At 40.8% G+C, this 15310-nt stretch overlaps 1 protein-coding gene across 4 annotated transcripts in view; it reads right to left on the bottom strand.

Annotated features, from left to right (window-relative positions):
* mark4a (MAP/microtubule affinity-regulating kinase 4a) overlaps nucleotides 1-12587 on the bottom strand; it is a 33002-nt gene extending 20415 nt beyond the window's left edge. For 3 of the 4 annotated variants that reach the window (XM_005454580.4, XM_005454582.4, XM_005454581.4), the window contains exons 1-5: nucleotides 11928-12586; nucleotides 9415-9612; nucleotides 7962-8015; nucleotides 3981-4029; nucleotides 3666-3731 (exon numbers count right to left, since the gene is read on the bottom strand). In XM_005454580.4, the coding sequence (XP_005454637.1) occupies nucleotides 3666-3731; nucleotides 3981-4029; nucleotides 7962-8015; nucleotides 9415-9612; nucleotides 11928-11981 (421 nt within the window). In that variant the 5' untranslated portion in view covers nucleotides 11982-12586. Of the gene's footprint in view, nucleotides 1-3665; nucleotides 3732-3980; nucleotides 4030-7961; nucleotides 8016-9414; nucleotides 9613-11927 lie in introns of all 4 variants that reach the window. The other variant, XM_005454579.4, reaches the window with a different exon arrangement.
* Nucleotides 12588-15310: the final 2723 nt, after the last annotated feature.

The following is a 15310-nucleotide window of genomic DNA, read 5'->3' on the forward strand; positions in this document are numbered from 1 at the left end:
CAATGATCTACAAAAGATTAAAAATGTTGCAATGGCTCAAAGTTCAGATCACAACCCGACTGAAATGCCCCAAAAAATCCATGAACCGAATCAACATTTTTAAGAAGCGTGCACCAAAAATCCTCCACAAACATGTAAGAGCTTGAAGTCTTGCAGAAAATGATTCATGCAAAAATTTATTTTACAAGCTATTAAATCATGGGTTTCACTTCGTTTTTCACAGGACTCCACCATCTGCTCGGAAAACTAGCTGTAAATCTGTAAATCTTTACATATAACTAACAGAATATGCATCATAAAAATACTGAAAACCATAACCCCAAGTCTGACCACTAATATTTCTTTACAGTAGCTTAGCTGTTGTTTTAATACTATCATGTTTGAGCATCTTCACTATTATGCACTGTTAAACATGCTGCAGGAAAAAGACAGAAAGCATATTATGGCCTTCACAGGCATTTTACACCACTACGACTCCCTAATACTTACTTGGTTTTTACCCCCTGACTTAAAGGCGTGCAAAAAACCCACATTTGAATCAATGCCTCTGACATTCGCCAAGGTCACAGCAAGAAAATGATATGGTCTCAGACACAACACAGAAAAATGGGATTGGTGACGAGAAACTGACACAAATAGAAACAAATGGATGCAAACAGGAAAAGGATAGTGTACAGATGCGTGTGCTGGCGGGTATTAATGTGTTCAAGTCTGTTTAAAAGCAACATTATTACTGCACTGAGGCTGCTCACTTATTTATGTTGAGGTCCCATATGCTATTAACTTTAAATACAGAGCAGCTATTAGCGCATAGCCCACAGTTATCTTTTTAAAGAGTCTGTCTATCACATATAGCCATAAAAAGGTTTAGGCACACTATATTCCAATATGTCATAGTGCCTGAACATGACATGTGGATTTCTGGACAGCTATCACTTGAGTGGAATAATTCAATTGCCCACCAAAATTATTATATTTCACAATTTTAGATTAAAAGGTGTGATACTGTAGTTTTGGTTATTTCTATGTTATTTAGGCTTCTTTAAATTAACTATGTTACAGAAGTAACGTTTCCTTTCATTTCCTTTCAGTTCAAGATCGACAACATCGCCATTTGTACTATACGTATAAGGTTACAGCCTTATAGAATAGGCTGCTTTGTTCTGCTAAGGTAAGCTAAGCTAACTGACAACTGGGTCTCATATGATACTGTGGAGATGAGAGTGGAACAGACTTTCTCCCCCTCAGAATAATATCTGTTTTAAATTTTTTTAGGGTGTTAATGCAATAGCATTGAGGCACATTATTTATTACTCATCAGATATATTATTCTTATTGGGTGTGCCAGTCCATCAGCATGAAGGCACACTATTATTTGTCAGACTTACTACTGAGTATGCCAATGCAAGAACACTGAAACACTGAGGCACATTAGATATTAATAAGTCAGACTTATTTTTATTTTTCTCCTTCTTCAGCCTAAATGTTTTTATGCGTGACTCTATATCAGGATGTGTGACTCGATTGGGAATGTAATGACAAATTTTTGGAAATTTGATAATAATAATTATTATCATTATAATGTGAGAGGATACTGAAAATTCAGAAACCCAGGCCAGTAGTTTAAGCTTTATAAATAATTTTGATTTTTTTCTGGTGTTTTCCTGCCACAGTGTGATGATGTCATCCACTGTAAATAAATAATCAGAAAAAAAAAAACAAACGCTTTCTTTCTTTCTTGCAAATACTTTTTATTATACTTATATAAAATATATTTTAACATGAAGGTGTTTTGTCCATCTAGTGTTCTTCTCATTATGGTAGAACTTCTCTGGTTCTCCCAGCCTCCTGCAACTGCCTCGCTCATTAAGAGCGATTCGATTAAAAGCAAATTCTAGCTGAAAAATCACAAGTGCAGGGTGTCTTTAATCATAACTACACATAAGCAAACATGCACTTTCATTGAATTTCTGCATGTAGCAACATTTTCCTAGTCAGGAATGTATTTTCTTTTAATATGACACCAATACAGAGAGTGTCTACCAGGCACTGGAAATACCCCAGGAGCTATTGTTTATTTTTACATATGCAGTGTACATAAATTCTCTGAATGAAGATGGACAACGTCAAAGCGATTTTTCAAATAGTGAAGAACAAATCCTGCCGAAGTGAATGAGTGTTTGGAAGGACTTAAACCCCTTAGACACTGTGTTTCTATGATGGATCAGTTAACTGAGTCTGTCAGATCTCAGTCTTGCTATTGATATTTCTCAATGACCAACGTCAACTACATCCCTACAACATTTTATCAAAAATACAACATAACATTGCCAAACACACGGTTATGATTTACTCTTTCTATTGTGAATATGTATTATCGGCCTTCATGTTTGTAAAATTGGTTGCGCGCAAGCAAGATAAAAACGACTGTGTGGATGTAGCATGCCACATGGTTTTAAAGCAAACCAGGAAGCTATCGTTTTCAGGCTCATAAGGCATGAAAGCAGTTCTCACAGATGGAAAAAGTACAGATATTCCTCAATTAAGTAGAAGTACAAATACTTGTAAAGTTAAAGTACTTATTGAACTTTCTTACTCAAGCAAAAGTGAAAAAGTAAAACCTCTGAAATGTACTTGAAGTATAAAAGAAAAAAGGGCCTAGCTGACCTCCACAATAATTTGCTTTTGTGAGCTTCAGTAAATTTTGCATTCAGGTTCTGATCAGCTGACCTATGACACTAATCACACACCTGAATCAACAAGAATCAACAAGACATAAGTTATTGATATTACATGAGCTATCAAGGATGATTTCAGTCAATGAATCTAATCAACATTCTCATCTTAAATTGAATTTGATACCTGATACCTGCGATATAAGATAACATTGACCATGAACACTAGCCGCTCCAGTCCAATATGGTACATTACTATAAACCTCACCAGAGTTAGCAGTTAGCTTCAAGTTTCCAGTCTATAAAATGTCACTGAGCAGTCCTTACCTTTAAAAATAATCTCTCTTCTTCCTCTCCTGCCCTGTCATTGTTACACATTTTTCTGTCTCTGCGTAAAGTTGTCTCACATTCTGTCTTTCCTGGGAAATACAGCCTCAGTACCGTTAGCTAACAGATACCACTACCCAAACAGACACACAGAAACAGGAGCTAGCTTAGCTTTGTGTAAATACTAGAAAGGGGAAAGAGCCACTCTGGCTCTGTAGAACATACCAGCCATTGATTATATCTTTGAGAAAAATCCTTTTTTTGTGCATATATTAGATAAATGAAGTCAAATAAGAAGTAAAACCAGGGTGTTCTTTCAATTCCATCTGCTAAATTAGGCTAACTGGCTGCTTCCACTTATGTATATATTTTTTCTATTTACATGAGAGTGGAAATCACTCTTATTAAGCTAATATTAAACTGAACCCTTTTTTAACCTGTTCTGTGGATATGGATGAAATAAGGAATCAGTGTTTTTAAGAAATTGTACCACTTTTACTCTGTTTTATTGCACATCCTAAAGAAAGACCTCATCTGTAAAATCAGCCACATACTGCTCTCACAAACAGTTTTCATTTTGGAGCTTCGATGCCAAATCTGTAACCCTATACATCATTTGGGCTCCATCATAGCTTTCCTGGACATGATGGTTGATGTACCTACCTCCACTGGCATATTCCATGACTAGGTAAAGGGTCTTATCCGTCTCAATCACCTCGAAAAGCTGCACTGTAGCCCAAAACAGAACCAGATCAAAGTCAAAACACAAACAAAAGCTGTTAATGTTATAAAAAATGCACAGGTATCTGTCTGGCTCTCTTAATATGTAGAAAATGCCTATGGGAGGGATTGATACATGTGAGATGTCACTCTGCACTTCAGTCAGTGACTGCTTAAGAGCTTAAGAGCTCAAACCTTTTTACTACTGCCTGCGCACACACCTTGTGACAAAGTACAGTAATGTGTACATTAACTTACCTATGTTTGGGTGATTTAAGCCTTTCATTATCCGTACCTCCCGAAAAAGCTGGAAGAAGAAACAAAATTTAAATTTGATGATAAATAAAACCTCAGTGGAATTAGGTGCTCAGTAGAACTGGTTTCAACTATGGAACCAGTCTCTATACAGTGGTGGAGAGGCCATTTCTGCAGTCACTTTGTAGAGATCCATGTCAGTTAAACTAGAGTTTCCCTGAAGTTTTATGATCCCAGAGAACTATGAAAATGTCAAGCAATTATAAGTAGTTTGAGCTTCTCATTTGAAGCATGTTGCTGTTAATTCCTACATGTGACACTGAATGCTAAAATAGTTGTCAGCAGAAACTGAGCATAGTTACACACTTCATGCAAACTATTTTCTCCATTTCATTTAATTCGCTTTTAAATTAAAATAACAAATCTGTCATTTTCTAATTGCACAATTTAGAACTTTTCACAGATAAATTCCAGTTAGGGGCTCACATTTGTCCATTGCATGTTGCTCCTTGTACATACATATACATATCATGCTCATGTCCAGCCATACACTTTATTCTTGGACATCTATAAAGTAGCTCGTCATGATTCACATTAACAAATATTATTTTTTATCTAATACTGTAAGTTATGAAGGTGAGGCTCTCCCCAAAGTGTGCGATATTAGCTCCATACACCTTAATGACCCCTACCTAAAACCATGATTTCGTTTCACATGCAGATTTAGTAAGTCTGTCAAAGGGCAGCATCAAGTGCCTGCGAGCACTTGCCTTGACATTTCGCCAGTTTAAAGGTTCCAGAACATTTAAAGTAACATCATTTCTCGTTCTTTATCAAAAAGTCAAACTGTTATCTGAGAGCAGGAAAGCCCGAGACAAACTTTTCTCAACAAACGGGGAGCAACTGAAGCAACTACAAATGAGACAGCAAGATACTGTTGACCAACATATCACCTGGTAGTAAATACATTGATGGGTTATCTAGGCAACCACAAGCAGGAGTTAGCTCCAAAGCAACAGGCAATGAGTGTGAGCGTTAGAAATGTGTTTACTGAGATCTCAGCATCTAAGGAACCAGACACCTTTTATAAAACAGAGGTGCTGGCCTGCTGATCACTGGCATGATAAAATTGCCTCACTTTTCAAAATTGGAAATTACGGCCCTTTTGTACAGTACAGAACATGTACAGTCTGTGATGTAAATAACGATGTGCCCTATAATGCCCACAATGCTTTTATAACAAAGAATTTATAACATATCTTGTAATGCATCCCTCCTGATGTGAACAGAGTACACATATAGTCATTCGTCTTTATAGTACAGTAATGTGCAAGTCATTTTACCACAAAAAACCAAAGAGGAGCAGACAAATTTATAATAATCCTCATAATAAGAACATTTTCATTTTAAGAGCAAGCAAAGCCCACACAGCAGTGTGATGAATTGGGAGCCAAAATCAGACCAACATCTACTCTGAGCCCTCCTCCTGTCTGTGATACTGTGGGGCACGTATTTGTACACTTCAGTCAGGGGCTTTAAAATTTATGCCAGCTCTCCCAGTTTCATGAACATACAATAACAGTGCCATTGTCATAACAAATGGCAGTTGGTGGCGACTCTCTTCCATGATGTCAGCAACAAAAAAAGGAAGAAAAAAAACGATGGTGCGATAAGCAATTCTATTCTCTTTTTTCTCACTCCCCTTTCCCACGTCTCCCTCCATCCCCTCCTCCTCCTCCTCCTCCATGCAATTCCTTCAGCAGTGCCCCAATATCACTGTTGCCATAGCAACCCAGGTATTAAGACCAAGCTCCTTCCCAGCTTCTCCAGCTGTGCTAGAGGGAATCTTGGGATGCGTAGCGTTTAAGTGTCTTATCATCCAGGCCATCCCATTAATTCCTTGCTCATCACAACGAGGCTGAGAAGAGTCAGATCCATCAAAACAATAAACAGTCTCCCAACACTGTAAAAAACAGCAGGTCTATGTCAGGATGCATGTGAACAGTGGCTATAAGCTTCCTGGCTGTAGACAGAGCAGAAATGCGCTGAAATAGAAATTTCTGCTTGGATGTGATGTGTCTTTAACACACACTTGATTTCAGACAGGACTGTCGTATAAAGAGAAGACAGTTACTTCGATCTGCAGCAATTTATATTTGGCAGCAAGGCTCTGTTCTGTGGCCTCTCCACCAATTCTATGCACATGTATGGAAGGCAGGGAGAGCAATAAGACACCATCGCATTATAAAGTAGACGTTGGGTGGCACTGATAAAGTCAGAAACAGCCAGAACAAGAGGAACTGGAATGGTGGTGAGCTGCAAAGTGGCACACACCTGTAGCAAGTGCAGACAGGTTAAGGCAGCTTGAATATCACACTCTAAACGAGACTGACCAGTTACATACATGCAAGGGTGTCAGCTGATATGGGATGTCACTGTTAGCCTGGCTGAATTAACATGCTTAAGTTCGGACTTTGTTATCTTTCAACTAATCTCTACAAAACCATCCACATTGTGTTAATATTGCCTCTTTTGTGTGTTTAAATCTAAGGACTTTCACTAGCCCACAGGTATATGAAAAAAGTCAGCTATAACCAGTGGCCAGGTGTGGAGTTTTCTCCCTAACTGGCGGAAATTCCTTCACCTCTTTCGTTTCCCACAAGAGCCAATCCAATCCAATAAAAGGTGCACCCAGGAAGATGGGATCACATGGAAGTTAGAATTACAGTTACAGTTCCTGAAGAGGATGCCATGAAAATATGATTTTAAGAATGAGGATTGCAGGAAGTCAGTGAAAAGGGCAAAAGAAAACAATTAGAACTTTACATTTATGCACTTAAGCTGCAACAGCTTGAGGTCACTGCTGTCGATCTACTTAAGATATAAATACAAAAAAACCAGAAAAAATCAAATCAAATATAAACCATCCCAAAATCTCTAATTGGTGTTTATTCTAGGCAAATCTTCTTGGACATTTTTGCAATAGTGTTACCCTCCACATTAATGTAAACAAAGGGTCCTATCCTATAGAACTAGTGTCTTGTTGACTGCATCAAGCCAGACATGCAGATGTCTTCAGTCAAATGAAATCACACACATACTACACACAAATAAAACTGGATTATTTCGTCCCTGATTTGATTTTTTCTGGTCTGTTCGCTTCTTGTCCACAGGCAGAGGAGCTTGTGCAGGCTGATGGACGTAGAGAGACTTATGGCAGTATGATGTTGAGACTTTGGCCCTTATGTGGATATTATAGGAAGCAGCACATGTCACCTGCATTTTCTGAACTTCTATTTACCTTTTATTTTTCTACCTCACACAGCCCACATTTCGAGGCACAATGGCTTTTAATTAGTAAAATAATGAAGTCTTGCTGTCTCCTGCTCCATCTATACCAGACATCCATGTATAACAAGCCATACAAGTATCTACAGTTTAGACTCACATCTCAACATTCTGCCCAGCAGGAACAAGAAACCAGACTGTGCCATGCACCCGACAGACACCAAGCACAGCTGATTTTGTAGCAGTCCACCTCTGAACTGCTACAAAATCTTCTGTTTTCTTTGTCATGCATAGAAACAAGCTTTTCGTGGCAAATTAAGAAAGTATAGGTTGCGTGACCCCGGTTTATGAAATAACTCAGTCCCTCTCAGGCCGGCGATTAGCCCAGAGAGAGACAAGAGTTGATCTCTGGAGCAGAGGTCTCCTCTCACTCCCATCCAGTCCCTAGCACCTGTCAAACAGCATCACATCCCATGAGCCCTCTCTCGATCAGATGCTGTCTCATTCCTGTCCCTTGTGAGAGGGTGGAAGCAGCTGAGGACAAACCTGACCAGCCTCTAAACCCCCAACAGAAGCCATGCTTTGTTTCTGCTTATGAAGACAAATAACATTAAACCAGTGTTTGTTTCTGTTTTGTACCTGAACACATAACACATATATTCCCTTGTCTCATTAGTATCAAAAGGAAAAACTCACCTTTTGTAGGCTGGTAGGGTTCAACTGAGTTTTGTCAATGATTTTTATTGCAACCTGGAAGAGACATCAAGGAATTTTTGATGAGTGAAAAAAAGATAGCACCACTCTTATATGATGCTGTGAAGCCTTTCCTTCTGATATAACTGACTCATATCTAAGAATTGTTTTCTCAGCACCCAGAAATGCAGAAAAATCTTATTTTGAGAGGCATATTTATGTTGTTTTCTACAGCAAGTAAACATGGACTGAGGCCACTCGGAACATTTACTTCAACAAGCTGTTGTCACGCGAATTTGAGCGGATTTAATCCCTACTGACTAGAACTGGTGCTGCTAAACCAGGCGCTGCTAAGTAGATGATGAAAGTTCTTTCCGAGCTTTGTTAAATACATAATTAATCATAAAGTGATGTCGAGGCAAGTCATCAAGAAAACATGTACTACAAATTATTATAAAATCATGTATTAAAAGTTATTCATCTCTGTCTCTCTTCCACAGCATGTCTTTATCCGGTCTTCCTTCTCTCACCCCAACCAGTCACAGCAGATGGCCCCACCCCTCCCTGAGCCTGGTTCTGACGGAGGTTTCTTCCTGTTAAAAGGGAGTTTTTGCTTCCCACTGTCGCCAAAGTGCTTGCTCGTTGGGGGTCATATGATTGTTGGGTTTTTCTCTGTGTGTATTATTGTAGGGTCTACCTTAGAATAAAAAGCACCTTGAGGCGACTGTTGTTGCTGTATAAATAAAATGGAATTGAATAAATTGTTAACTCTTATCTTATTAGACGTAATGCAATTATTTAGTCATGTGTTTAGTTTAGGTTGTTTTTACCCACAGTTTGAAATAATTTTACTTCATAGTTTCCCAGTTTCCCTTAAAAGGACCTAGTATGTGTTTCCTTATTTCCTGTCATACATGTAGTATTACAGTGGTGCATGCTCATGTTAAACATGGCTATAGTTTCATATAATGAGTTCACTGTATCCACAACTAACGCCTTGTGAGCACATTAGCCCCTCCTGTCTGTTTGTGAGTAGCAGCCAATGAGAAGAAAGGTGGCTTAAACTGAAGGACTTCGCTGATGTACATGCAGCATATCATAAGGACTATTTTGAACTTTGAGTCATCCAAAGAAATTCTACTTGAGTCCAAGAATAAAATATGGAGCTTGAAGCTCAGCATTAAAGATACAGAAGATAAGTCAATCTGTTTGTGTTAAAATAGCTAGCTCAAAGAAACGTACACAAATACATTTTAGAGAAGGACTAATTAGGAGGTAAGGAAAATGTACTTTTTAGAAAATATCATTAAAAGGAGGGCTCTCGTGAAGACATACTACTGGATTCTTAAGATAATATTAAAGACACCAGCACCTCGGCCAAGTGTTACCTTCCATTTTTCACAGTTATATCCATCACTCACTCCCACCTTTGATGTCTGTTACTCTCGTAACTCACCTCCCTGCCCGTCAGAATGTGGCGGGCCAGCTTGACCTTGGCAAAGTTTCCCTTGCCGATGGTCTTGAGCAGGCGGTAGTTGCCTATGTGCGGCTGTTCGTCAGAGCAAGAGGCAATGGAGTTCCTGCACCGGGCACCCAGAGAGCGGCTGGACTGGCTGGTGGCCTTATCTGAGCGGCTGGCCCCCAGTGACACATGCTGGAGGAAAATGAAGGGGAAGAGGTTAGGTCACTGTGCCAACAGCAATATCACACAGAGCAGCAGCAGCAGGCTGGAAAAGGACTTTAAGGATGATCTACAACCTCAAACGACTGATGGGCCTCCAGAAGTAAAATAGTATGCATTAGTTAGTGCCTGCAGCCTCTTCAAGCTAGTCATAAACTCTGTCTCCAAACAATAAGACACTCACTCTTTTAGTAGCTAAAGTGTTTGTCACATTGATCACTGCACAGTGTAACACATACTGTGTAAGTGACAAAAAACACATTGGTAACAACACTTACAATAGGCAACCCAGCTTTGTATATCAAATACTGCTAAGCTCATAATGACAAGTTGGTGCCATATCCCATAATCATTCCAACAGATGTTTGACCCGTAATGACAAAGAGCAACAACCTGGAGCTGATCTGCATGTGACTACATGTCCCTCGTTCCTGGGCTAACAGCTGTCATCCAACACAACATACTGTTTCCATTTTGGGCTCAGCATCATCTTCTTCAGAGGTCTGCTACTTCACTGCTGAGAGATGTCTTCATCAAGTTTGACAGGGGATACAGGTAACGCTGTTGCTAGAATATGTGGTGGCCCTGAAGCTTTCACAACCCTGTAAACAGTTGATCCTGGACCCCAACACTTTAGTGCATTGCTGTGCAGTTCTGATCATCTCAAGCTTGAGTCGCAGATAATTTTCAAGGGGAAAACGACAACATGCAATCACACGAGCAACGCTTGATGCAGCACAGCATGAAACAGCTACTTGTCATGTGACAAACAAAGGGAAGATCTTAAAGAGGGAAACATAAGAATAGGTGGTAGTGAGTGGGGCAATAAAGAGGTATCACTTTCACTGTTTGTAAGAGAAAGAAGTAAAAACAACAACAACACAAAAACAAAAAAATAGGGAGCAGATGCTGACACAGTGGTCCCTGGCCAGCCCTGGGCCCTGAGGCATCACACTTCCATTCCCCCCCAGCATGTCATCTTGCTCTTAGTTTCACACGCAAACACAACCACTCATAGCCTTAACCCCCACCTTCCGTTATTCCTTCTCTTGCTTACAGTCATGTTCCTATGCTTCACCTTGGTGCCAATTGGGATCCAAACTCTGCAATCAAACATCTCCAACCAATACCACGGGCAGCACACACATGCATGCGTGGCGAGCAAGCGAGTGCATTAATCCCCCTGCGCTGTTCGTTGCACATCAAGCCAAGCCTCACCTGTGACTGCCAATATGGCAAGACACCGTTTCATCCGCTCCATCCACTCATCTGTCATCATCGTATAATCGAGATGCAACGGCAACAGCTCCAGATCACTTCTAATAGAAGAATCTCCATTCACAATCAATCATACACCTCGTAAAGTCACACGCTCCTGCACATTCACTTCTACACACACACATCCACACATCTATTGGCTTAACCATCCTTCTGTGCTGAAAGCTCTGCTAACAAACAGATGGGGTTGGGGTGGGGGGAGGGGGTGCAAAAGTGTTGAGGGCAATGAAATGACATAATGCAACATAAATCAGTCATGCGCCCATTTAGATATTAGATGGATAGATTCCACATATGCAGAACCTGTTCGGTGTCAGCTTGCTTCTTTTCTGCAGGCCGTTTCTGTTTTCCACAGCATACAATGTATGGCGCTGTCTGACACCCACTGGCTCTGGGGTTGATCGCTTTGTAGGCTGCGCAGCAATGGACTGCACATCATTTTACGCAGTAATCCCCTGGCTTCAGCCGAACAGTCCAGATATTCTCTCTACGTTTATTTTGGCCTCTTGTGCTGCTCTCGTCCCACCCATCCAATTTCTAGGGAACACACACACACACACACACACACACACACACAACAGCAGCAGCAGCAGCAGCAGCAGCAAGGAGTATAATGTGACATCACTATCTCTCCAAGCCTTATAATAAGAGGTGACGGCTGGTTTTCAGGCTTTCTGCGCATATCCGCTGAGCGTTATCGTATGCGGATGGACTCATTCCGGGCTGTTTGCCTGCCATTAGCTCTTTCCCTGCACAGACACCCAAGGTTAGCCCTTTTCCCAAAGAGCCTGCTCTGTTTAAATATCCGTCCAATATCAGGGCAGCAGAGCCTCAAACGAGAAAAACATCACCATCTATGACCCCCCCCCCTCCTCCCCCCTCGCCTCACCATCCGCACAATGAATAAAACCACACATATGCAGATATCTTTTTTTTTTCTTTTTTAAGGGATGCACAATCTATCGTCTGCATGCACACAAACACAGGCAGCAGACTGGAATTGCACTTACATGGTCTCCACTACTCCTGTCGTTTCCAGACGGTAATGCAGATCGAGAAGACATGTTGTTTTCTTTCTCCTTTTTTCCCTGAGTAAGAATCACGGTGTGCGCGCGCGGATGTGATTTACAGGCTCCACAAACGGAATAACATCCGCAGATATGACCCACCGTCCCAAATCAATCCGCCTCTTCTCCAACCGGCCGAGCCACGGTCGAGAGGAGACCTCTGCCTATCATGGCAGCAATGGGTATGTGGAAGGGGGGTGTCCTCAAACAAGCTGCATGTTCCACCATGCACTGTGAAGAAAGGGAAAAATGAGCGGTGCAGCAGATGCAGTGTAACGCAAATCCCGAGCACTCAAGAAGTGCTAAAATGCGGTGATGTTTGGACGGAACCCAGCGTCTCTGTGGCGACTCTCCACCCCCTGCCTCATCCTCATTTCGCCATACAAAACAAACACAGCTCCCTCTGGATGTGTGTCATCTCCCTCTGTCATAATACCGACCGACAGAATCTGTCCTTAACCCCACAACGCCAATGCAAGCCGCAGCACGAAAACGCGGCTTTACGGTGCAGCGGAGGGAAAAGGCCGAAATGTTCAGAAATCGGTATTCCCGGTCGGTGAGATGCGCACCACCGTAAAGTCAGGAAGAAGACACAGGGACGAGACTTCCGGTTGGTTTGGGGACCTGACAATACGAAAGTTATGTTTGATGTTCGAGACAAAACGATTCAAATATCTATTATCTGATCTATCAGGTCATCACTTTCAGCCTTTGTGTATGAGGATAAGAACCAGGGCCCCTCCCTCCGGGGCCCTTAAACTGAACACACACTAAACCTGTATTGTGGTCAGTTGTTACGCTCCATTAAATACCTTTGTGTTGAGTCTCTATGTAAAGGAACACGCAAAACAGCCATCAACATAAGGAACATATGCTATAATGCAGTAATGCTCTCATCTTGTGTATTGTTTCCAAACAATTATCTCATCCTAATGTTAATGATGATGAGATTAATATTAATGATAAGATGAAAGAAAGAAGAAGAATTATTGTTAAATATATGTATTTTTCTTTTTGCTACCTTCTGGCTCCCGGGTGTTCTTGTACCCAAAGTTTAATGTTTATTTACATATTATGTTGTTTTCACTCAGAGTTTGAATGAGTGGTTAATTCATTTTAAACCTTTTTTATTTTCACGTGTGTATCTTCATCTGTCTCCATAAAGAGCATTAATGTAGCTACAAAATAACCAGTGAGAGGATAAAGCAGGCCGTAGAAGTATCACCCTCTCGTTGTGCAAGTGGGGCCAAGTCAGACCGAAGCGCCCCACACATCGACCAACTTCACCATTTTATTTTGGAAACTCAATTTCCCAACTTCCTGCCTGAGTTGTCTAACCCTATTGCGTTTGATGCGACTTAGATGCGCCACATCAGAGATGCTGACAGGTCCAGCACAACACAACCCACTACCGGTTATACCAGCGTAGTTTTGTGCGTAAATGAGCATAAACTATCCAAAGATGGCCGAAGTGCAAGGCTTCTCCATCCAAAACAGTGATTCATAAAGCGGTTCTCTGCCTTTATAAGACCTGGTGTCTGGCTGGGGCCTGCACAGGGAGAGAGATAGTGTTTGCTGTGGGAGCTGAGGCTCTTGTCTCTGTTAGAGTGAATGCTTTAAAAGGCAGAGGCATCACAGAGTTAAAGCATGAATCCCTTTGTGTATAATGTAATGAAATCCCCGAAACTTAACATAATGGGTGGAAAACTGTTTTGAAATTGTAACCAGGCAAATGTTGTTCGGCCCCCCAATAAACCTCTACACAACACTCCTAAAATTACACATTCTAAACATTTTAGGGATCCAGCAATAAAAGTGCCAAGCTACTTCATGTCCACTCATCAGCTCTGAAATAATGATACTTTTTTCTTCACACTGTCAGTGAGGTGCTTCCTGGTTCCCTCTAGGCTACTGGCTTCGTATGAGCGCTTGTGTATATGCGAGTGTCTGCACACACACAATGCTTTGCATTCTATCTGATGGCCAGCAGGAGGTGACATTTATGGTTGCAGAACATGTCTGACTATATAGAAGTCTGTGATTAAATGGCCCTCAGCTCCCTTCATCTATCACCTCAGTCAAAGCTTTTCTGATGAGTTTTTTGGTCTCAGTTGCTGGTTTCAGTTCTTACTGAATACAATATGATGTTTATTTTATAAATTATTGCCTCCATTAATTTCCAGAAGGATGATAAAGAAGAATATATTTTGCCTGCTGTATGAACAGTGCCCCCCGGTTTAACACTTGCTCATGACACACTGTTTCAAAAATATGGAATTTAACTACGATGCTCCACTCAAGGCTTAAAAAAAAAAAAAACTTCACAAAGCAACATAGGATCATGTTTAATGTCTGTTCTATGGTCCACACTGGGTTTGTGGTGGAACACAAGAACACATCAACACAGTCATGACATTACGACCTGTGCAGAGGTACTGTGACTGATGTCTTATCTGTCTGTCGGGTCTTGTACTTAGTAAAAGATGCACATGTGCATGTCTACAGCTCCCTAGAACTAGGAATTAAGAAGCTATGGCTAGTTAGCCTGTTTGTCTCTTTTGCTGTGCTTTAATTGCATTCTGTTATTTGCTGAGGTAGAGATGCCTTTTCTGCATTCACTAAAGAACTCTATAATAAGTACATTTAGCATCAGTCATTCAAACTATCTCCTTATCGTTAACTCAAATTCCAGCTTTATTTTGGTCTGTGAGGCAAAAACAGGTTCTCTGAAACACAAGGCTTTATTACACATCTGTCAAGTTGTTTTCTGTGTGCCACATACCTGATGGCTTATCTTATGTTTCTAAGAATGAAGGCCCCTGTTAAAGGTGCCACCCAGACTTTAATTAAATTGTGCTTGCCCTACTTTTGCTAAGCATAAAGCCATTCCTGAGAAACCAAGCTCTGTCATTTCCACTGACACAAGATGACTCCTTACACACTCTCCCCAGACTTCCAACAGAGACAGTAATCTGTCATCCATCATGTTTTCATAGCCCTCCTGTCTGCTGTCTTCTAGCAGGCCTGTCCTCCAGTTCATACTTCCATCACAGCGCTCAGGTTTTCTCTGCCTGGGTCACAGCCACCCTGTTTCATCTGCTAGCGCCAAACAATTTGATTATTCACAAAATTACTTACGTCTCTACAAAATATAGATTTTCTCAGTGATAATTTGTGAAGTTGCTACAACAAAACCAAATTCCAGCATCACCAGTAGTCCTTGCTGGTTCACAAGTAAATAGCTCAATAGTCTGACAATTGCTAAGAATTTAGGGATTTCATTCTCTGCTGTACATGATATCATTAACATTCTGAAAAGTAGACTG

This window comes from Oreochromis niloticus, linkage group LG10, assembly GCF_001858045.2.
Source record: "Oreochromis niloticus isolate F11D_XX linkage group LG10, O_niloticus_UMD_NMBU, whole genome shotgun sequence".
Lineage (NCBI taxonomy): Eukaryota > Metazoa > Chordata > Actinopteri > Cichliformes > Cichlidae > Oreochromis > Oreochromis niloticus.